The sequence below is a fragment of the Theropithecus gelada genome, chromosome 13 (genome assembly GCF_003255815.1).
Source record: "Theropithecus gelada isolate Dixy chromosome 13, Tgel_1.0, whole genome shotgun sequence".
Taxonomy (NCBI): Eukaryota; Metazoa; Chordata; class Mammalia; order Primates; family Cercopithecidae; genus Theropithecus; species Theropithecus gelada.
Genome location: NC_037681.1, coordinates 50,040,964 through 50,064,810, shown reverse-complemented (window position 1 = coordinate 50,064,810; position 23,847 = coordinate 50,040,964). Strand labels below are relative to the sequence as shown.

At 44.2% G+C, this 23,847-nt stretch overlaps 1 protein-coding gene across 1 annotated transcript in view; it reads left to right on the top strand.

The window, feature by feature from the left end:
• Positions 1-23,847, top strand: part of ALK (ALK receptor tyrosine kinase) — a 715,534-nt gene that overhangs the window by 224,099 nt on the left and 467,588 nt on the right. Inside the window, exon 3 of the mRNA XM_025353516.1 lies at positions 13,827-13,991. Coding sequence (XP_025209301.1) covers positions 13,827-13,991 — 165 coding nt within the window. The remainder of the gene's footprint in view (positions 1-13,826; positions 13,992-23,847) is intronic.

Sequence of the window (23,847 nt, the reverse complement as noted above, 5' to 3'; positions counted from 1 at the left end):
CGGGTGGATCACCTGAGGTCAGGAGTTCCAGACCAGCCTGGCCGATATGCTGAAACCCCATCTCTATTAAAACTACAAAAAATTAACTGGGAATGTGGTGGCAGGCACCTGTAATCCCAGCTGCTTGGGAGGCTGAGGCAGGATAAATGCTTGAACCCAGGAGGTGGAGGTTGCTGTGAGCTGAGACTGCACTATTGCACTCCAGCCTGGGTTACAGAGCGAAACTCCATCTCAAAAAGTAAATCAATCAATCAATCAATCAATCAATCAATCTCCTCTGTAACATCCCAACAAAAGGTCTTCCAGCCTCGGCCTGAAAGCAACACATAGAACCACAGTGGGGAAAACTCATCTTGGGGATCTGAGACATGGAATGAATTCCCAGCTCTGATTCTTGTGAGTTGTATTACTTTCAGCCACTACCTACTCCTTTTGGTTCTCTATGTCATCTTTAAAGTGGAAGTGATCAGGATTACCAACTGACAGCATTATTGTGAGGATATGATGACAGATCTGAATGTGCCCAGTGCACAGCAAAAGGTGGGTTTTGGTGGCGTGGCTCCATTTGCTCTAAGGCTCTGGCTTAAAACTCTTTTAAGTCCCTAGTTTTGCCCTCTGGAACTTGAAAGCATTTTGCCTTTAATCACACTAGTATTTGAGCTGGGATTTAATTCATGCAGTTCAGCTTCAACATTTATACACCTATAGCGAATTAAGCAATATCAGTTCTTCACCTGCCTAGAATAACCTTATCTTCTCCTCTGTTCTTAGCAAACTTCCTAGACAAACCCTTAATATCTGTTGAAAGTGTTTCATCCTTCAAGATGTAGCCCAGCAGTTGCTCTTTCTGTGAACCTTCAGTCCTCCCAGGCAAAGAGCCTCCCTTGTTCTGTTTTCCCCAATGTCTCTTAGAGTTAGGTGTGGGCAAGTTCATCCCCCAACTGGACTGGGAGTCCCTGAAGGGTAGAAGGTCTGTGCTCGGCCAGCCTGGTACCTTCCTGTGTTTGAAAACAGGGAGGAATGGAACCGCATGTTCACATTAACACCCAGCAAGTCCTGTCTCTTTAGAGACAGCAGAGTAAGTGGGGAGGTCTATCTGCATATTCTGAGGTCTCCCTTAACCACCAGGCCTTCTCCTATTGTCATGGATGCCACGTTGCTCAGAGTTCATCTCCAACCTTCTGGTTTCAGGAATAAGCCCGTTTAGACAGATGTCGTATTGAAAAATGGTACAAACTGCTAAGGATTTCACCATGCCCTCTGGAGCCTGCGTCATTCTGTTAGACTTTCTTACCCAACACACATACACATATTCTGCATGAGTGTTTCCTGGAAATTGCAAGCAGAGAACTGAATTGGAAGTCCAGTCTGGGTTCTGGTCTCAACTCTCTTCCTGCTCTAGGCCCTAGGCCATGCCACTTTGACCACGTCCCTTCACTCTCCTGAGCCTTAATTTTCCCATCTATAAAATGAGGAAGCTAAGCTAGTTGACTTAAGAATTTATTTTCAATTTTCTGTTCTGTGATTAAGAGCAGAGCCATGTTTTTCTATCTGTAACATAGTAACGGTCACTGATAAGAGAAATAAGAATTCAACTTTCCATGTGTATCTCCCACTGCAGTGTGCACGTGTGCGCACACGCTGCCATCCGAGGCTGTGTTCGTGTAATTGATTGATGGAAGGAGACTTGGCCCTTCTTCTCGGCAGCTTGATTGTAAGTGAGCTAAACAGATGTCTTGAATTGGGTGATTGGTTCCCAAGATGCATTCCAGGGAGCAGGCTGGTGAAAAAGAAGTGAATGATTTCAAGTTATGGGGCTCTATGACAAATGAACAGTGGTTGTGGGCAGAGCGGGTAGTGGCCAGGTTGGGTACTTAGTGTTATGAAGCAAGTGACCAGATGTTGATGGCAGCTTGTGGATTAATAACGAAGGTGACTGGTGAGCCAAGTACCCCTTAAGGAGATAATCCAGAAAGGGGGAGCCACAGTCCCTAATCGTCTAAGCCTGGGCTGGAAGTCAGGCCCCCTGGGTTTCTACTGACCAGCTGGCTAGAGTGAAGTTAGGCAGCTTATTTTGGCCACCTGCCCAAAGGGGCAATTATTCTTAGCATGGTAGAGATGCAAGAGACCGGAGAATCATTTTATTCCCCCACTCCATTTTACAGATGAGGACACTGAGGTCTGGAAAGCTTAAGTGGCTTGTGTGAAGTTATATCACAGAGCCAGAGCTAGAACCCAGGTCATCTCACTTGAGGTCTTCCACAGCCAAGCTCAATCAGCCGTCACAAAGGAAAGTTTGAGAGAGGAGCACACGTTTCTCCGTCACCCCTTTTCCTTTTACGCTTCCAACTGCAACGGGGCTTGAAACAAAGTTTTCTTCCTGCTGTGCTGGATATACTCCCTCTTATATCCTCTCTGCCATTGCTGACTCACGGAGACACTTAAAGAGTAACAGCAATGGCTGGGCACGGTGGCTCACACCTGTAATCCCAGCACTTCGGGAGGCCAAGGTGGGCAGATCACAAGGTCAGGAGATCGAGACCATCCTGGCTAACACGGTGAAACCCTGTCTCTATTAAAAATACAAAAAATTAGCGGGGCGTGGTGGCAGGCACCTGTAGTCCCAGCTACTTGGGAGGCTGAAGCAGGAGAATGGTGTGAACCCGGGAGGTGGAGCTTGCAGTGAGCCAAGATTGCGCCACTGCACTCCAGCCTGGGCAACAGAGTGAGACTCTGTCTCAAAAAAAAAAAAAAAAGAAAAAGAAAAAGAAAAAAAATGAGTAACAGCAATGACACCCATCATTAAATAAGGCCAAACTGTGTGCAAGTCACCATGCAGGGCACTCAACATACACTATTGCATTTCACCCTCCTCACAATTCCAGGAGGTGGTCCCTGCTTTAATTCTTATTTTGCAGTTGAAAAAATTGAGGCACAAAAAGATTAAATAATTTTCTCTGACATGTGGAGCTAGTAATGGCACAGCCAAATTTCCAACTTGGGAGCCTGACCTCATGCAGGATCTGTGCTTCTAGTTACTCCATGCAATGCCTCCCCAGACACCCTGGTGCCTCTCCCATGCCCCTGAGAGGTTGATATAAAATAGGGCAAGGACAGAAGGATCTCTGTTCCAGCCTGCTTCTCCCTGGGTCCTCCAAGGTCAAGTCAGGTCAGTTCATCCCCAGGTTCCTGGTGGTAGATCTGAGGCACAGGAAGAAGACACAGTGCTATGTCTGCATCACAGGCCAAGATGGTGAGAACATCCATCTATTAATATATGGTATCTCAGGGTTTATAAAGCATGGCCACATTCATTACCTCATATGATCATCATAGTAGATATATTTTTTTTCTTTTTTTTTTGTTTTTGAGATGGAATCTCACTCTGGCACCCAGGCCAGAGTGTAGTGGCACAGTCTTGGCTCACTGCAACCTCCGCTTCCCGAGTTCAAGTGATTCTCCTGCCTCAGCCTCCTGAGTAGCTGAGATGACAGGCACCCGCCATTATGCTTGGCTAATTTTTGTATTTTTAGTAGAGACGGGGTTTCACTATGTTGGCTAGGCTGATCTCGAACTCCTGACCTCAAGTGATCTGTCCGCCTCGGCCTCTCAAAGTGCTGGGATTACAGGTATTTATATTATTTTTATCAGCATAATTAGTGTGATAATTCTCTCTGGTTTATCCATGAGAAAACCGAGACTCAGGTGGTTAAATGAATTGCCCCAAGCACAAGGCTGATGGGCCTGGAGCTGGGAGGCTTCCTAAGAATTCTCTAGTGAACTTTCCCCTTTGCTTCTGGCCCCATGCTTTCCCTCACCCTGTTCTCACTGTGGCTCCTGGCCTGAGAACAGACATGCTCACCAGCAGGGAGCTTCCAGCAACCATCAAAAAGCAGCTTGTTGGCAGAAGAGTACATGCAGGAGGAGACAACCCAAAAAGCTTTATTGGAGGTGAGTTGAGCCATCTGATCATTGGGAGATATTTAAAACTAGCCATATATGGTTTTGCTAATTTATTCCAGAAAAAAATAGTGTGGATTTTTCAGAATTTTTCTACTTGTTTAAGGTATTGTTTTGTCTATTTGTCAGGCACAGCTTTGAATAATTATAATAATAACAATCAGGATTAGAAACAGAATTTTAGTACCAGCCTTGCAACCAGCCGCTGTGCATTCTTTCATGATCCCCATCATTCTCCAGCCTTTTCCTTCCTCTCAGAGGTCTCCAAGGTTCCTCATGACTCGGAAGGCCTACAGCTGGGACATTCTGATGAATCCCTTGAGCAAAGAAGACCCTCCCTGTGCCTCAGGATTAGTGGCCACTGAGAGAGTCCCCTTGAGCTGAGTACAATCTTTAAGGACTGACAGTGTTTTAAGAATGCTGATTTCTGGGGTTCCATTTAATGAAATGTAGCGTTACATGTAGATCTCTCTAAAGGCCAGCTGTAAGATAATTGCCATGTATGCATGATGTTTCATATGGTTCTTTACTGAAGACACTTAACCAGACTTGTCAGGAATACATTGGCATTTTCCTATGCCATGAAGAAAACCAGCTTCAGCTGGAGGGGCCAGTAAGAAAGCCTGAGGATGCATGACAGGTGGTGGTTCAGTACTTCTGCCCAGCTCCCGTCTGGTGCTCCCCAAAGTGGTGACATTCAGAAAGACTTCTGCAGCCAGGAGAAATGCCCTCCACACTGTGTGTGAAGGACTCATTAATCAGTGGCATGGCCCTAAGTCAGTATTTTCCTGTGCCTGGGTCTTGTTTTTTTCACATCTTGAATGGAGAAATGGTTGACCTCAAATGTTGCTTAAAGTTCTAACAGCCTCTGACTGCAAATATCACCTAAAGGCAATGCCAACCTTACTTTGGTACAACAAAATACTAAAGAAATGGTCATGGTCATGTGTCATCACCTGCTTCAGACTGACAATTTCTCAGAATACTATTTCTCAGGATGAACAGGAAGCTGTGTTCACAAAAGGCGTGGTAAGCAAATTTGGAATCAGCCAATGTGCTTTGGGAATTCTCCATTCTAAGCACATGCCTCATCATCTTAAGCCCTTTCAGCAGTTCTGGAAAGTGAGGCTTCTCACTGAGATGACCTGAATGAGGCTTAGCACAAACAGTGTCCCATATTACAGAGCTGACAATGGCAGAATTGGAGTCGAATCTCAAGTCTTGCGCTCTATTCCTGTGAATCAATCATGATGATATTAAGGTCACTTGATGCATAAGACATATGGCCATAGACATACGGAGAAAGATTGTACGGCTGATTGGTATCACAGACATCACCATTCAACAAGTGAGGACAGTCAGGCCCAGTGTCAGGCTCTGTATCCCAGTAGTTAGACATCAAGTCAAGATAACTGGAGACAGGAAAGCATTTTTAGTGGGAAAATAACCCCAACACAAAATCACAATCATATTGTCATTTTAAGTGAGTGGCAAACCTGATAATTCTGTTTTCAGACGCAGATCCCATTGACCAAGTATTCAGTTAAATGAACTCTTATAGGCCCCTTCTGAAAACAGATACATCCTAATGGCCACAGAAACTTTGCCCACCCACCCTCAGTTTTCTAAACTGGGATCCCAATCAGACCCAAGAAACACAGCACATATTCTGGAAGACATCAGTGATATGGCTTGACCGTGTTCCCATACAAATCGCATCTTGAATTGTAGCTCCCATAATCCCTACATGTCATGGGAGGGATCCGGTGGGAGGTAATTGAATCATGGGGGCAGGTTTTTCCTATGCTGTTCTCATGGTAGTGAGTAAGTCTCATGAGATCTGATGGTTTTATAAAGGATAGTTGCCCTGCACACACTCTCTTGCCTGCTGCCATGTGGGATGTGCATTTCTTCTCTTTCCCTTTCTGCCATGATTGTGAGGCTTCCCCAGCCATGTGGAATTGTGAGTTCATTAAGCCTCTTTTTCTTTATAAATTACCCAGTCTTGGGTATGTCTTTGTTAGCAGCATTAGAACAGACTAATACAATCAAGAAACCTAGATGGGAACTTTAAGCCCTGGGCTTTATTGTGCTTGTGGTTTTGGCTTCCTGAGCCATACGCCCACTGAGAGTCTGACTTAGATCTTGGTGATGTGTCCTCTGACTCAGTCCTCACCTAGGGCATCCCAGGCCCAACTTTATAGGTCGTATCAGAGCCTTCAAGACAGCAAAGACACTCTGGCTCCTGTCGTGCCCCCAGCTTTGTCCTGCCTGTCCCTCTCTGGGCCCAGGTCCTTTCCTGCCTCACTTGCAGAGCTCATATATTGTTGTAGTGTGAAGTGCGGCCATCCAGAAGAGTGTTGGCATTCTAAATCAGCACACTGGCTGATTCAGAATTTGTATACCATGCCATTTTTTGAGCACAGCCTCCTGTCCATCCTGAGAAATAGTATTTCAATTGTCAGTGTGAAGGAGGTGATGGCATATGGCCATGACCATTTCTTTAGTATTTTGTGGCACCACAGTAAGGTTGGCATTGCCTTTAGGTGGTACTTGCAGAGTCAGACACTGTCAGCTCTGCCTCACTTGTGGAGCTCGTACATTGTTTCCTGCCTCACTGCAGCCGCAGACATGTCCATGTCTGTGGCTCTGCATGAGGGGAGCTATGTCTGCTGCCTTTTCTATTGGCAATCCTGTTTGTGACCTACTGAAAGGGACTCAGGACTCACAGGAAGGAAGCACATCAGTAAAAGACCACCGAGTTCCTTCCTATCTGAGTAACATCAGATGTAACTTCACTTCTCTGAGCTCCAATGCCTTCATCTGTTGAATGGAGATAAGAATCCTGCCTACTTCAAAGGGATTAAATAAGATGATCATGTCAGGTGCCTGGCATGGTGACCAGCCCCAGTGAGCCCTTGGCGAGTGTTATTACTTATGAATACACTTCCCACACACCTTCACAGAAGTCCTCTCCATAGGGCTCAGGGCTCTTCTATGCACACTACAGCATGCGTTGCCAGGAACAAGAAAGTAAGTAAGACCTCCAGCTTTACTTCATAATAAGAGACAAAATCAAGAAGGACGAAGTGTCATGGAATTGATGGGCATGGCGTTCTTCTCTTTTTTATGACTTTTCTTTTCATTCTGCAGTATTTGTTTCCAAGGCTCACAGTGACCTGAGGCTGCGAGGTCTCATCCAAGGGGCTGATGTGGACCTGCCCTGGGGGGCTGCCCTTTAAGGCCCTGCCACCCTACATTCACCTGGAAACTGGGCAATGTTGGAGGGGATGTCTTTAAAACTAACGGGAGCTGCTGGTCCCCTACCTTGAAACTGACCCAAGGTGATTTAGAAAACTAGTAGGGTTTAGGAAACTAGTCTCTTGGTTAACAGGCTCAGGTTAAGGAGGCATAAAGGGCCTTGCTCCAAGGGATTCTGGGGAAATCTGAGGTCAGTCTGGATACAAAGGAGGATTGTTTGATATTCTGAGCCCACTCAAGAGGAGATCCAAGTGTCCAAAATGCACCAAGCTCTCTATTCCCCTTTTGTGGTGTTATGGAGAATAGCTGGAACCTACATGCAATCTCCTTGAGTGTCTCGGCCTGGCACATGACCCTGGTTGGAAGGCCCCCATCTCTGCCTGAGTAACAAATGCTGGGCTTCCTAGGCACAGGCCTTGGGCTTGACTGCTTTGGGAGTCTCACACATTCCTAGAGGCTACATTTCCACCCTCGGGTTCAGAGTGTTCAAGGTGGATGGTCATTGACAACTCTTCTACAGCCAGGGGGTTTTGATAAGGGAGACTGGGTATGTCTTCGGGCAGGGTCACCCCTGTGGTTTTCTGATAGTTACCATAACGTTCTTCTGAGTGGCTGTGCTTCATACTAAAACAATGTCTAGAAGCTAACTGTTAATGAATTCAGTCTTTAAAATGTGATTCATGCACTGGGAGATTTCAGGAAGTGAGTATCAAATTATAAAAATGTATGAACACACACACACATGTGCAGGTGTGTGCACACATACTCACTTGTTCATCCTGCAACCATTATGTACAAAACTTACACGAGCTTTCCTTTTTTTTTTTTTTTTTTTGAGACAGAGGTTTGCTTTTGTTGCCCAGGCTGGAGTGCAATGGTGGGGGTCTCGGCTCACCACAACCTCAGCGTCCCAGGTTCAAGAGATTCTCCTGCCTCAGCCTCCCGAGTAGCTGGGATTACAAGTATGTGCCACCATACCTGGCTAATTTTGTATTTTTAGTAGAGACAGGGTTTCTCCATTTTGGTCAGGCTGATCTCCAACCCCCGACCTCAGGTGATCCGCCTGCCTGGGCCTCCCAAAGTGCTGGGATTACAAGTGTGAGCCACTGCGCCCGGCCAAGCTTTCCTTTTTAATTCTTTGAGAATCTAGAGGCAAACCAGGTCCCCACTGAGTGTGATGTATATTCAACCTCCTTCCATAGGAAATCTGTCTCTTGGGATGACAACAAGTCCCTGTTTCGGGGCAGCAGCTCCTCAGCAGAGGCAGGCTGAATGGTCTGTAGGTTTGGTTGTGTCAGCCCAGGGTAAGCCTATAGAATCACTGACCTTCAGAGATGAAGGGCACCATGGAGGACACATGCTCCATTTCTTTCATCTTTCAAATGCAGAGAAACAGGCCTAGAGACAGAAATGGACCTGCTGGGGTCTCAGCTACTCTGTGCGGGACCAAACCCGGAACCATCCTCCCTGCTCTGCTAGAACCCTTTCCCTTCACAGCACTTGATGCTCCTCTCAGCTGGCAGATCTTTTCCAGAAGGTTCCATCACGTTACCTCTCTTCCATGATGGAAACAACAAGAAAGTAGGTGGCAGTGATTTCACGTATGTGATTGGCAGGTCCTGGAAAGTGTGTCTTTTTCTCAACGCTCTTTTTCAATGGTCAGATTCTCTTGGGTCAAAACAAAAAAGGTCAAGATCTCTGGATCCTCCTGAAGGTCACAGTCATTCTGCAAAATGGGCCTGACATTGAGAAAATATAGATGTGTCCCCTACCATGGAGAAGCCTTTTCAGATATGAAAAGTTTGCAGGCTTTGGGTCTGAGAATAACCAAGATAAAACACTTCATAGGTTTCTCATCTATTGTGTAATTTAATCTTCAGCACTAAATTGAGATTCTGAAACTGGGGGAGAGAGACGAACAACACTGGATATTCCGCATTATCCAGTTCTAGGTCACTCTCTGGGTCTGCCTTGGGGTAGTCCTTTGATTTGGGGGCAAGAAAACTTTTTACGCCTCAGCTTCCTCACCTATAGAGAAAAGAAGAAACCAACCACTTCTCAGTGTTGTTCTGAAGATGAGGTACAGTGATGGAAGGAAAACACCCAGGACAGTGCCTTGAAGACTACCAGGAGGGGCTGAGTGAATGTAGTTTCCCACCCTTACCCCTGGGTGGGTGTGGACCTGCCTCTGTGGTTGGGTTGCTTAAGGTTCAGCACTGTGCTGAAGCCCTAGACCCCTCTGAATCCCTCCTGTAAAGTAGATTCTACAGTCTCTACCTAACAGGCACTGAGTCGGAAGAGGGTGAAGGAGAGACATTCAAGAAGCACACTAGGTCTAGAACCCCGGAAAAGACCCAAGGAAAATAAGACTTAACCTGGTGTTTTAGACAAGTCCCAAGGTATTATTGCCCAAGAGGCACTGAGGCTAGTTTGAGAGAGAAAAACCTGTGTCCATGTTTTATAAGAAATTAAATCAGAATGTAGAAAAGCCCAATTCAGTTTCACCCAAATGAGTAGTAATAGTAACTCCATTCCTATTTAAAGCTAGAAAGTACAGCTTTAACAGCTAAAAGGAGGTTGCTGTGGATTGAGAATTACAGAAGGAACTCATTTGATAATCGGTACATTTGCATAGTCTGTTTTACTAGGCAGGATCTGGCCCAAACACAGCCAATTATCACACTTAAATTCTCCAGCATTCAAAGATCCTAGAATTAATATACTCGGTGCTGGGATTGTATATTCCACTGTCTGTTTGTTGAATACACATGTAGGGCACATTTGCCAGGCAGGACACAACTCAGACAGTTGGCACACCTCACCTCTGTCTTGAATAGAAATAGGTCATCTTTCATTGGAGGAGAAAAATCAAGATAGACGATGGCTGCAGAAGTTGAATCTTTGGGAAAAGCACTGATAATTGTCAACGTGGGATGGGAGTGGCTGGGGGCATTCTCTCCCTTTCTCTGACATGAACATCCACCAATGTGGATGTGTCTTTTTGACCCTCCCCAGAGGAGTTACATTTCATGGCTACGCCTCTCCTTATTAGTCATGTTTCATAGCTAATCCTTCCTATGTCACTTTGGTGTTGCAAAGTACAAAATGTTGGACCAGTTTTCTCTTTGTAGTCTGCTATGAAAACCAGGTGTCTTCAAATACATCTTGAAGATTAAGGCAGCCTGTGGTTCCTGGACACCAGCTGTAGAGCAAGTGGCCTATCAACCCAAAGTGAGAGCTACCCATTTCAGCTTTCCAGTATGAAGGCAAGTTGTCTGAATCGTGAAAGGGCAAGGAGTGTTAACCTTAGGGCCAGAAGGATGGTAGCTCCTGGAAAGCAACTGAGGAGCAGAAAGACACTCAATAGAAGTGTAATTGAAGGATTTTTTTTTTCTTTTCTCCTACACTTAAATAGTTTGCTACACTTAAATAGTTACTTAGTGTTAACATGAATATTTTGCTCCCAACTCTGCAGCAGGGCCAGCTGTCTATGGGTGTGGACACCCATTGGAAGACAATCCAGTGACCAGCTGCTTGCCTTAGAATCTGCCTCCACTGTATTCTGAAATTTCCAACACCAGACTTGTCTTGGAGATTGGGGTAGTAGTAGCCTCAGAAGCAGCTGTTAAAATGCACAAATGCTAATTGGGACGTAGCACCCATTAGCACTGTCACAAAGATTGAATTATCAAAATAGCTATTTTAACTCTTCTGAGGCCATGGACTTTGGAATCTTTAAAAAGCCAAATCAAATGGGAACTTTAGAAAATATCTGGTCTAGATTTTATATTTGAGGAACTTGAGGCCCAGAGAGGTTAAGTGACTTATTCAAGGTCACCAGCAAATCAATGGCAGAGATGGAGCTGCAGCCCAGGTTTCACCAGGTGCTTGTTCCTGGAATCTTCTAGTCTATAAGCCCTTTGTCTTGCAGATGAGAAAACCAAAGTTCACACATGAGAGGTAACTGGACAAGCCTGGACTCAAACTGAATTCCTCAGATTATCTGTCCAATATCTATCACATTATCCCTTTTTTTCTTATTCCCATGGCTTTGGGGAGAGGATGAAATAAGAGGTGGTTGAACGTTTTGTGTCTTGGCATCTTCCATTAATCCATAAGTCAGCTTTGAGAGCCCACCATGTGCAAAGTTCTTCAGCCACTTTGGAGAGTAGACAATGAGCAAGGAAGGGGAAGAAAAGCTGAGTGGTCCATGTACCCTAAAAGTGGGGCAAATGTGGAATCACTGGACAGAGAGTCTGCCTAGAGAAGCTCAACAAAGTACAAAACATCCCAGGGCATGGGCCCTTCCTGCCTCCCTTTTCTCTCTCTCCTTACCCAGGGACCCTCCCCAATCACTCCCCAAGAGAAAATAAACCCTGATTCACTGTCATCGCCTTGGCCCTCTTCTCTGGACAGGAGATTGAAGGGTAGATTATAGGGCTGGCAAAGCAGGCTATGAGGAAACTGCAGTTCCCTGTGGCCTTTCTCTTATCAATCAGAAAGGACAGGGTCTGGCTAGCATTTTTCAGAGCATCCATTATGGACCAGGTCCATTTTTTCATAGGCAGTACATTTTTTTATTATTTTTTATTTTTTTTAATTTAAGTTCTGAGGTACAAGTGCAGAACATGTAGATTTGTTACATAGGTATATGTGTACCATGGTGGTTTGCTGCACCTATCAACCCATCACCTAAGTTTTAAAATTTTTTTTATTTATGCATTTTTTCTTTTTTCACAGAAAAGGGCAAGCAGGTTGTATTTCTGGCCAGGCATGGAAAAGGAGAGAGCACTTGCTCTAAAGACAGCTTCTCCCAGAGCAGTGGGAAGCTGGGGAATGTTACAGGGTTAGATGTGGGTCAGAGGCTATGTAAGCTTGTGTGGGGAAAAACTTCAGACACGCAGGTGCAGATCAAGAACACGTGTGCAGAAAGTGGCAGTGATTCTCTTCTATGGGTGGGAACTTTTGCATTATAATGATATGCTAATGATCTAAATGTGACAGGGGCCACTGGTTCTGGTTTGCTCTGGTTTTGTGCAGGCCTTATCTTCCTCTGCAAAACGTCCTGAAGTTCCCAGGCCATCTGGAGTTTTTTGTTTTTGTTTTTTTAATACTTTAAGTTCTGGGATACATGTGCAGAACGTGCAGGTTTGTTACATAGGTATACATGTGCCATGGTGGTTTGCTGCACCCATCAAGCTGTCATCTACATTAGGTATTTCTCCTAATGCTATCCCTCCCCTATCCCCCCACCCCCAGACAGGCCCTGGTGTGTGATGTTTCTCTCCCTGTGTCCACATGTTCTCATTGTTCACCTCCCACTTATGAGTGAGAACATGCGGTATTTGGTTTTCTGTTCCTGTGTTACTTTGCTGAGAATGATGGTTTCCAGCTGCATCCATGTCCCTGCAAAGGACATGAACTCATCATTTTTTATAGCTGCATAATATTCCATGATGTATATATGCCACATTTTCTTTATCCAGTCTATCATTGATGGGCATTTGGGTTGGTTCCAAGTCTTTGCTATTGTGAACAGTGCTGTAATAAACATATATAGGCATGTGCCTGTATAGGAGAATAATTTATAAACCTTTGGGTATATACCCAGTAATGGGATTCCTGGGTCAAATGGTGTTTCTGGTTCTAGATCCTTGAGGAATCACCACCCTGTCTTCCACAATGGTTGAACTAATTTACACTCCCACCAACAGTGTAAAAGCGTTTCTATTTCTATTTCTCCACAGCCTCACCAGCATCTGTTGTTTCCTTTTTAATGATCACCATTCTAACTGGTGTGAGATGGCATCTCATTGTGGTTTTGATTTGCATTTCTCTAATGACCCATGATGATGAGCTTTTTTTCATATGTTTATTGGCCACATAACTCTTCTTTTGAGAAGTGTCTGTTCTTATCTTTTGCCCACTTTTTGATGGGGTTGTTTGTTTTTCTTGTAAATTTGTTTAAGCTCTTTGTAGATACTAGATATTAGCCCTTTGTCGGGTGGATAGATTGCAAACATTTTCTCCCGTTCTGTAGGTTGCCTGTTTACTCTGACCCATCATCTAGGTTGTAAGCCCTGCATACATTAGATATTTGTAGAGAGTGTGTTTTACCACCAGTTCTTACAGCCAACTTGAGTGGTAATTATCAGCCCAATGTACAGGTGAGGGAATTAAGGGACAGAGAGGTGAGTTTTCTTGCTCGGAGTCACCGGGCTGGTAAAAGCAGTACCAGACTTGGACTCAGGCCTCGTGCGTTGCTTGCGCAGGCTCTGCCCACTCACCCTCAGGCCCTCTCTGTGTCTTCAGGTAACTTCACAAGATGCAGAGCTTCCCACCATTCAACCTGTTAGTTAGCTCTGCTTTTTACCTGCCTTCTCTGAGAACATCTCCCATAATATGAGTTACAGAAAGGGCACATTTTACTCTCTTAGGCCCCTTTTCACCAATACAGAGCCCTGTGGTATTGACAACTGATCTCCCCTGGACAGGGCAAAGGGTGTGGAGGAGATGAAGGCCAGCCTCCTAGTGTGGAGTGGAGGGGGCTGAAAAGCCACATTTGGGAAATGGTTTGTTCCACTGATCCTTGGCTCTTATTGCAGGTCTGGAGTGCAGCTTTGACTTCCCCTGTGAGCTGGAATATTCCCCTCCACTGCACGACCTCAGGAACCAGAGCTGGTCCTGGCGCCGTGTTCCCTCCGAGGAGGCCTCCCAGATGGACTTGCTGGATGGGCCTGAGGCAGAGCGTTCTAAGGAGATGCCCAGAGGTAAGGGAGAGACCACTGGTGATGTCGTGGGTGGGTCAGGGCCAGGCTGGAATGCCTGTTTCTGTTTGAATTGATGAGACTTCACCCCTGTTCTGCTCTGTTTCCGTTGAAACCTGCTTTTAATATCTGTGCCTTTCCATGGCTTCTTTGGCCATGCAAGGAAGGGAGGAAGACAAGTCCCATCTCAAGTTCAGCCCAACCCTTTATTCTTTAACAAGTAATAAAAGTAGGGTTTCATAACTCTCCTCCATGCAGATTTCCCTGTAAGAGAAAGTGCTGATCGGTATTTGAAATGGGGTTGCCAGATAAAATACAAGATACCTCATTAAATTTGAATTTCAGATGAACAGCAAATGATTTTTTAGTATAAGTGTTTCTCATGCAATAGTTGGAACACACTTAAACTAAAAACTATTCCAATTATACAAAACAATTCAAATGTAATTGAGTGTCCTGCATTTTTATTTTTACTGCCAAATCTGGCAATCCTAATTTGGAAGGTATTGTAGAACTGGCTTAAATGTTTGTTTCAAAGCCATTCATAAATACTTAAGTGACATGTTTGCTTGGTGTGATGCTTTCTGTGGCCCTGAGCTGTTTATGAATGTCCTCTTCTTTATTATCAGGCCTAGGAAAGGTAGGCTCAGAGGAAAGTAGTGGGCAGTTGTTAAATTGTGCTGAGTTTCTTGGAGAGAGATATGGAGGCAGTAAGCCCTGGTCTAGTTTTATGTCTCACCAAGCCAAATCTTAGGGCTCCCAATGTCTTGAACCCAGAAAACTCTACTGACTCAGAATTGAAAGCCTATGTTCCTGTCTTTTAGGAAGAAGTAATAACTGAAATGGCAATGGGCTTATTGGACATTCAGGGTAGTTTTTTCAGTTTGCAAAGCACTCCCACCTACACTATCTCATTGGATTTCAATGAGAGAGGCAGGGCAGAGAAGAAAACTAGTGCTCAGAGAGGGTGAGTGACTTGCCCAACATCACACAACATGTACATGTGAGTCTGGGTCTAAATACCTGCTGTGATGAGTCCTAGACAAGGGTACTGTCCACCACATCATGCTTCTGTCTTTGTAGCAAGACCAGGACCAGAGTGTGCTCTGTGGCCAGGTTCTTGACAGAGATCATCTCAGGCTCATGCTACTAGGGAGTCTAACAGGTCAGATCTGTTAAGCTGATGAGGGAGATTGAAGGTGGCACAAAAACAACTAATGCTCTCAGGCTTATACCTCAGTCTCTACCTTGTCATCAAAGAACCAAAAGAGACTTTCCTTTCTATACACTTTCCTGGGCTGACTTTTTGTCTTTATAACTCTTTTGGGATTGCTTGACCTTGACTTATATTTTAAGCTGCTTTTATCTGGATTTTGATAGGTATTGTAGTGTGTGTGTGTGTGTGTGTGTGTGTGTGTGTGTAGGTGAATGCTCTTAACTAGAAAGTGCATCAGAATTCTTCTGGAGAACTAATGGAAAACACTGCCTAGATCCTATAACCTGAGATTCTGATTCAGTAGATCTGAGATGGAGACTACGTATCTGTGTATTTTACATTTTTACTAGGAAATTTAGCAAAAAGTAGATATAATATGCATGCATAGATTAGAGATTACAACAAAACCAACAACACTTGCATTCTCACTGCCAAAAAGCTGAAGAATCTGAACATTATCAGTCTTTTTGGGGTTTCCTCTATCCCACCTAGATCACAAACTTTTCCTCACCCTCCAAGGTAACCACTCTCCTATATGTTGTGTGAATCACTTATTTGCTCTTTTTCATGGCTATACTACCTATGTATATAGCTCCAAACAACATATTGACTAGGTTTGCATGTTTTCAGCCTTGTATATAAATGGGATTATACTGTCTTTGATCTGTTCACTTTGATAGATGTAGCTGTGATTCATTTGCTTTTGGTACTATATTCATCCTTTGCATAAAAATACACAATTGATCTCTTCTACTGTCATTGAACATTTGAATCATTTCCAGGTTCTTGCTATCGCCATCAACACTATTGTAAACATTTTTGTACATCTCTCTTGGTACACATGTTCAAGATTTTATCTAGAACAGAGACCCCTAACCCCCAGGCTGCAGACTGGTACCTGTCCAAGGCCTGTTAGGAATGGGACGCATAGCTGGAGGTGAGTAGCAAGCGAGCCAGCATTACTGCCTGAGCTCCGCCTCCTGTCAGATCAGCTGCTGCATTAGATTCTTATAGGAATGTGAATCTTATTGTGCACTCTGCACACACACGGACTGTGCATGCAGGGGATCTAGGTTGAGTGCTTCTTATGAGAATCTAATGCCTGATGATCTGAGGTGGAACATTTTCATCCCAAAACCATCTGTGGAAAAAATGTCTTCCAAGAAACTAGTCCTTGGTGCCAAAAAGGTTGGGGACCATTGCTCTAGAGCATGTAACTAAGAGTGGAATTGCTGGGTGAGAGGGTCAGTGCATCTTCCATTTCACTGGTTAATGCCAGTCTATTTTCCAACGTGGTTGCACCAATTTGTACTCCCACTAGTGATATATTGGTATTCCTCCCCATGGCTTTACATCCTCATCAATATCTGCTATTGCCAGACTATATTTTTTATCTGTCTGGCGAATGAAATACAGTATCCCATTGCAGCTTCAATTTTCATGGAAGTCTGTTTTATTTTATTTTTCATAAGTTTGTTGGGTGATTCTGAGGCATAGCTGGGCTTGTAATACTGTTGACTTACTCTCATTCAGACTTACTCCCATTCAGCCACCCCTAGGACTATCTCCAGAGTCCAACGTTTAACCTCTAGAAACAAGTATTTTTGGTCACTACAGATTTTTTAAAAATTTATATTCCAGGAGTGGAATTGTAATTACAGTTCAGTGAGATCAAGAGAGAGGGACAAGTGGAAATTTTGTTCTTCGTGAATTCCACTGATGGTACGCAGTTACACATTATAACTTTGAAAGTTTGTGCTTTAAAAAAAAATTTTAAACAATGCCAATACATTGTGCATTTCACTTGGTGACCTGTTTCTCCTCTTCCACCTGTGATTGCTGACATGAGCACATTATACTGAGTGCTGTGAGAAAACAAAAAAGAAGGGGAAGAGGAGACAAGGAAGAAAATAAATAAATTTTTACTTCTTAGCATTCCTTAGCATGGAAACATATCAATGCCTTTTGTTTTTATGAAGCTGGATCCCAAGGGTCAGTGCACACACTGAATATGAAACTTTCCCATTAGATGAATCAGAATTGGAATATCCATTTATTTAAAGTAAATGTTGTCAACTTCCATTGCTCTGAAAAGTCATCACTGTTAGCATCAGGTAGTAGTTAGCAATACTAAGGATGGTGGTATGAACAACCATAGCAAAAGCTGCTGTGGATGCACCAGACTCCTTTACCAAGCTCTTTCATGAACGAGCACATCCAAACATAGCTTAAGAGAGGCTTACCACTGTCAGAAACTTCTAATTTTTCTGGGGTCTAATGGAGGGGTCTGTACTCACACAGCATGGATCAGTCATGGAAACAAGGAGATGAGCCTCCCAGCCCTCCCAGAAACTCCACTGCTTCAGTAATGACACTGAGAGGTGTTTGGAGCTTTCAGGAGTGGGTCATTCATCACTTTTCTAGTCAATTCTTTACACCACTACCTTTCCCTGAAGTAGCATTGTTCCTCATGAAGCAGCCTACTGTAATAAACTCCCTTGACCTTCAGGGAAAGAAGTGAAGGTAAAGGAAGAGAAAGCAACCTGTCCATTCGGCACAATGGCCAAGCAGGGTCCTATATTCCAATCCTAACTCCCAGAGCTTTAGAGTCTCAGTTTCTCGGTCATTTTGGCAGAAAGGGTGCTGGCGGTGATGATGAGAAGCGGGGATGGGTTGCCTTTAGTATGATGTAGTCACTATTTTGTTTTCTAACTCAATATTCATGGGTCAGAGAGTATTTAGATGCTATTGCAATATTTCTTGTCAGGTATAGAAGGGCCAGAAAAAGGCAGCAAGATGATACCAATCAAAGATAATGAACTGTAAGTGTATAAATCCTGAATGATTTTAATTTATGGCCCCTGTAGCTGAGAATAATAAGGAAGATACAATTCAGAGCAGCAAGATAATAAAAAGTGATCATTTTGATGGAACCTAATATTATGAATGAATAAAATCTTGAAGAACCATCAGATCGAGGCATTCTGTGACTTTTTAAGAAGTGCCAGGGGCCATGTTGACGTCTAACTGCTTCCGGTGTTTTGGAATGTAGTCAAGGTATTTTTCTTCTCCAGCAAGGCAGGATTTTACTCTGTAGCACGAATCCTGGCTTAAAAATGGAAAACACACTTTCGCCCCATCCACAGAGCCCCGTCCCCAGCGCCTCACTCCCAGGCACACACAGGAAAGATGGAAGCAGACTCCACAGTGAGGAGGCTCCTATTCTTCCTGGATCGGCTCGACTCTCTCCCAGTGCTCCGACTCTCAGGTTTTTGCTTTGATTTGTTTTGTTTTGGTGGAGGGTCTGGATGCAGCACTGCTACTGAGGTTCTTCTGTTCATCAAGATGGCTTCGTTTTCAAAAGGTGGTGAAACACCGTCCTGGAGCCCTGGAGTGGCTAAGGGTGCTTTCACACATGACTAGGGTATTGCAACACCAGGATGGGGTCATTCAGACTTTTGATGCACTCCTGTCGTACCCTTGTGTATTCGTTTCCTGTGGCTGTTTTAACACATTCTTACGAACCGGATGGCTTAAACAACAGAAATTCGTTCTCTCCTCATTCTAGAAGTCAAGAGTATGAAATCAAGATGTCTGCAGCGTTAGTACCTTCCGGAGGCTGTGAAGGGAAATCCTTTCCATGCCCCACTCCTAGCTTCTGGTGTTGCCAGGAATCCTTGGCATTCCTTAGCTTGTAGATGTCTTACTCCAAACTCTTCCTCTGTCATCACATGGCATGCCTCCTGTGTCTCTGTCTGAAATCTGTGTCTTAATGGGACATATGTTATTAGATTGAAGGTCTACCTTTAAGTCCAGCATGATCTCATTCTGGGATGCTTGATAACATCTGCAAATACTCTATTTTCAAATCAGGTCATCTTTACAGGTACTCTGGGGTTAGGATTTGGACAGATCCCCTGGGAGCCACTCTTCAGCCCACTATGCCTTGGTTTTTCTCCTGCTGTGTCTGGGTTGGCATGTGGATCCCATGCACCTGTGGACTGTGAATTCTCAGACCCTTCAGGAAGTCTGATTAGACAGGTTCAGAGGAGCCCAGATTCATGCCAGCATTTCTCATCCTTTCTTCAATTTCTTCCCCCACCCCAAAAGTTTGCCATATTCTTAAAAAGGTCCCTGAGCACTTCTCAAGTGAACTGTATCCCAGGAGTAGCAGGGACCTGAGTCACCTTTTGAGCTGCAGGTGCAGGCTTTGTGGGAAAACCCTCTCAGGATATAGCCCCCTTTGCACCCACTGCAGGCTGCAAATAAGTGGCTGAGTTGACTCTGAGTCTCGCCTCTGACTCTTGATCTTTTGAGGCATTGATAGGCTACTGGAATGATAAAGGGCTGCCCAGCATTTCCTCCTTCATCAGTGAAACTCATCGTTAGCCAACCCATTTCTGCCTTCAGCCTTCATTTGCTGATTGGTGGGGACTTCTGATACCTACATGCGAATGGGTTTACCACTCTTCCTGGAGAGCAAGTGCCATAGGTGAGGAAGGGTAGGAGGTGTCCTTACAGACGAGGACAGGCTCTCAGTAAGATGGAGACAGACGACCTTCAGAGCTGGAAAATCACTGATCTTTATCCCGAGAGCGCTGCTGTTGTCCCTGCTCTGCACCACTGCAGAGTGAAATGTGCTAATGCAGGCTTCAAGTCCGGCATTTACGGCCCACAGGGTTCAGTGGTCACCCTGAAGTTCATCTGGTTAATGGAGTCAATAATTACACATTTCACTTTGTCTGTAGGAACAGCCTTTAGCAAACCTCTTGTTTTAGAAGAATGTTGAAGTTGGGGAAACAGAAGAGGTAAGAAAACTGAAATAGAAGAAAAATGTAATCGGAATGACTGCTGATCACACACACAGAAATGCAGACACATACTCACAGGCCGAACAATGTTCCTTTCTTTTCACTTGTTTCAAACCGGATGATCTAAACTGGGATTGTCCTTGCCCGGTATTCACAGGCTGCAGCTCCCCAGAGCTCCCTTCCTTTGCTGCTCTGTTCATGGCCAAGTTTATACTTTAAGTCAATGGTCTCCAAACTTTATTTTGTTGTATGCCCCATCGGTAAAATTTTTGAGCATGTACTCCTACCATGTTATATTCATCAATTATATGCACTTTTATGTGCGTAATTGTATAATACTATTGATTAGCAAAGGTTTTTCTTTTCTTTTTTAGATAAAATAAATATAATTAGAGCCACACATCTGTCCTCTATAAATGGAATCAGACTTCCTTGTTTGTTAAGTCATCTCACCCTGGCCCAAAGGTTCCCAATATCTCTGTCCCTTTTCCAGTCCTTTAAGGAGCATTTCTGGGGCAGGGTTCTCCCTGTCCACTCTCTTCCCATTACATGGGCTGTGCTGGCCAGGGACTCCTTCACCAGGAAGGCCTCACACACAGCTCTAGCCCCTGTGTTCCCTCTTAAGTTTCAAAGACCTTTATCCTCTTTTCTCAGAATCTGCATCGTTTGGAGAGGAAAGAAATAACTTCTTGGTTGAGTGCTACTGACAACACTAACTCTCCAAAGTCAAGAGATATCTTTATAGAAATTCATGTTTTCATTTCAACTGGCATACCTAAGATACAGGCTGCAACCAATATTTCCTACTGGCTTATCTAAAAAACTATCTTGGTGCTGTTTATGATGGTGAAAACTAGAAATAATTTAAATGCCTAAAATAAGGAATTACATAAAATACAGTATACCTAAAATATTATAACACAATTACAGGTATACTTTGTAAAAATATTGAATAATATGGGGAAGTATTTGGAACCTATTATAAAAAGCAAGTTAAAGAATGTGTGTAGTAGAAGTTGTTTGTAAAAGAAAAAAAACTATGTACCTAAGGAAAAAGTCCATAAGGAAATATACCAACATAGTAGCAGAAGTTATTTCTAGATAGATTAATTATTAGTGATTTTCATTTTCTTCTGTTGCTTTTGCTATTTTCCAAATTTGAGTTCATTAACATGTATTATTTTTATAATAAGATAAAACATGCTATTATTTTTAATACAAAGGGATCAAAAATTCTCATTCGAGACTGTATTGAGTTATTCTATTGAGTTCTATTCTATTATTCTATTCTATATGTATTCTATTGAGTTATCTTAGACTTTGGGGGAAAAATGTTAACTATTTTGTGCCACAACCACAGTCAAAAAAGCCCATCCAAAAATTCTGGCTAGGAAGCAGTAGGCAAGCAGACAGACAAGCAGGTTATTTTCCTGCCTGCCTGCCTAGGGACAGAACATTGGCAGCTGGTATGGGCTCCCAAGTCCAGAGCACCCCATCCCCTACCTCTTTCTGCTTGGCTTATCCTTGAAGGGTAGGAAGAGGGAAATGTGGAAAATAAGTGTGCAGCAGGCTCAGGAATATACCCAGCAGCCAAATCCAGCATCTAAGTAAGAGTACAGAAGCACACCCACTTCAGTTCAATTTTTGCCCCTGCAGACTTACCAAGAGGGCTCTGTGTGCTCATGCTTTTCATTTGAGCATGACTTCTCATCACACTAAGGTCACTGGGTGGATGTGTGGCCTTTTATCCCTGCCCGTCTTCTGGAATTCACCAGGAAAGCCCACATTAGTTCTCTGGTTCTGTTTACAGAAGCATGTCACTCGTCTCTCAAGCAATATGGTCCCTGGCCCTTAGATCTGGACCCTTGAGCAATCACATCAACAAGTTGTGGCGTGTGATTCTTTCCATCTAATGTGATTCTGATACAACTAGCAGCTGGAGTTTGGGCTCCTGAGAAAGGTTGCCTTAATGAGTGGCATTCTTGCCTCAGGGGTGGAACTTCCAGGGAAGTATTATTCACCTCCCCATCAGGACAGGCCTCTCCTGGGGTGCTGGGATGGATTATAGATGTCCAGTGAACATGGAAACCCTCCCAACTGAACCTCATGGGTCTGCCCACAGGGAGATGGGGAGCTAGGCATGTGGAGCAAGGAAAGAAGGACTGGCTGGGGAAGCAGAGGCCTGGCTCTGGTCCCAGCTCTGCCATTAGGAGCATCACTTTACCTCTCTGGGTCTTGGCTTCCTCATCTGTTAGGTAATAGACTAGATGGTCAATAAGGCCATTTCTTGCTCTAAGACAAGGGTTAGGCATATGCAATACAAATGATGGCCAAATACCTGGCACAAAACCTGTGAGACACAGAAATCTCTACCAGCCCAGAGAGAGAGAGACCCACCTCCTAAGGTTTGGCCATGGTTTCTGGAATCTAAACAGCCCAATGATTCAGGTCACCATTTGTACCACAGTGCCAAGATAGGATCATTGCCTCCAGAAACCCTAGTATTTTCTCTGGAGGAGGGAAAGAGGAACTCCTGGCCCATCATAGCAGCTGAACTTGTCAGATTAGATTCCAGAGGTTTGGGAGCCTGAGAAGGGATCATAGCACAGAACTAAAAACTAGTATTGGCAAATTAATGCTTCCTCCAGCCCCCAACAAGATGTCCCAATCTCTAGAACCTGTGAAGATGTTACTTTATAGGGCAAAAGAAACTTTGCAGATGAGATTGTCTTGGATGATCTGGGTTGACCTAGTGGAATCACAGGGGTCCTTAAAAGGGAAGGAGGAAGGCGGGAGAGTCAGTGTCAGAGAAGGAATGTGAAGAAGGAAGCAAAGATCAGAGAGAGATGGAGATTTAAGGAGGTTACATTGCTGGCTTTGAAAATGGAGGAAGAAGCCATGAGAGGAAGAATAGAGGTGGCCTCTAAGGGCTGGAAAAGAAGAGGACATGGATTCTACCTGGAAGCTCATCCGGAAGGAACGCAGTTCTACCAACCCATTTTATACTTCTGACCTGCAGAACCAAAAGATAATATAGTTGTGTCATTTTCAGCCTCCTACTTTCTGGTAACTTGTTACTGCAGCAATAGGATACTAACACAGCTGGTCTTGACCAAGTTGGCATGAAAATTGACATCCTCTTGGGGTCAGGGCCTTGGCTTACCTGGGACATGATTCTAGAAGGATCAGGGCTGAGAAGACTTCAAGACAAACTGACTTAGATACATTGAAGGTATCCAGTGAATTGTGGCTGAAAATGCAGTCCTTAAACTGTCTCCTCCACTGTAAACAGAATAAACTTCTCTATGGACAGAAATGGGACAGAAATACCCAAGAGGACAAGAGCTGAGGCCAGAAATAAGGAGATGCATCTGGGAGTTTGGCTCTTGTAGGGCAAGAAGTACCGAAAGTACCCCCAGGGAGGGTCCCGGAGAAGGCCAGTTGCTAGAAATGTGGTACCTGGGATAAGGCTACTACTTTACCTGTGGAGAGAGCCTGAAAGAGCTGTAACAGCTGCCAAGAGCTTGGTTTCTATGAAGCTCCTGTCTGGGGTGGTTGGAGGAGGCAGTGAAACTACACACACACGGGTTGGGGTGAGCTGCCAACTGGCTCAGAAATAAGCCCTGTTTCCTGTCCCAAATGAAACTGGTAAGAGTTGCAGACTGTAAAGTGCTTCTCCAGCCGTAGTCACAATTGATTCCTATAACATAGCAAGATAAGTATTATCAGTATTCCTAATTTATAGATGATAACCTAAGATGAACTGGTAAGTTTCAAAGAGAGGAAACTGAGTCTTATTCATTGCAGTGTTCCAAGAGCCTAGCCTAAGCCT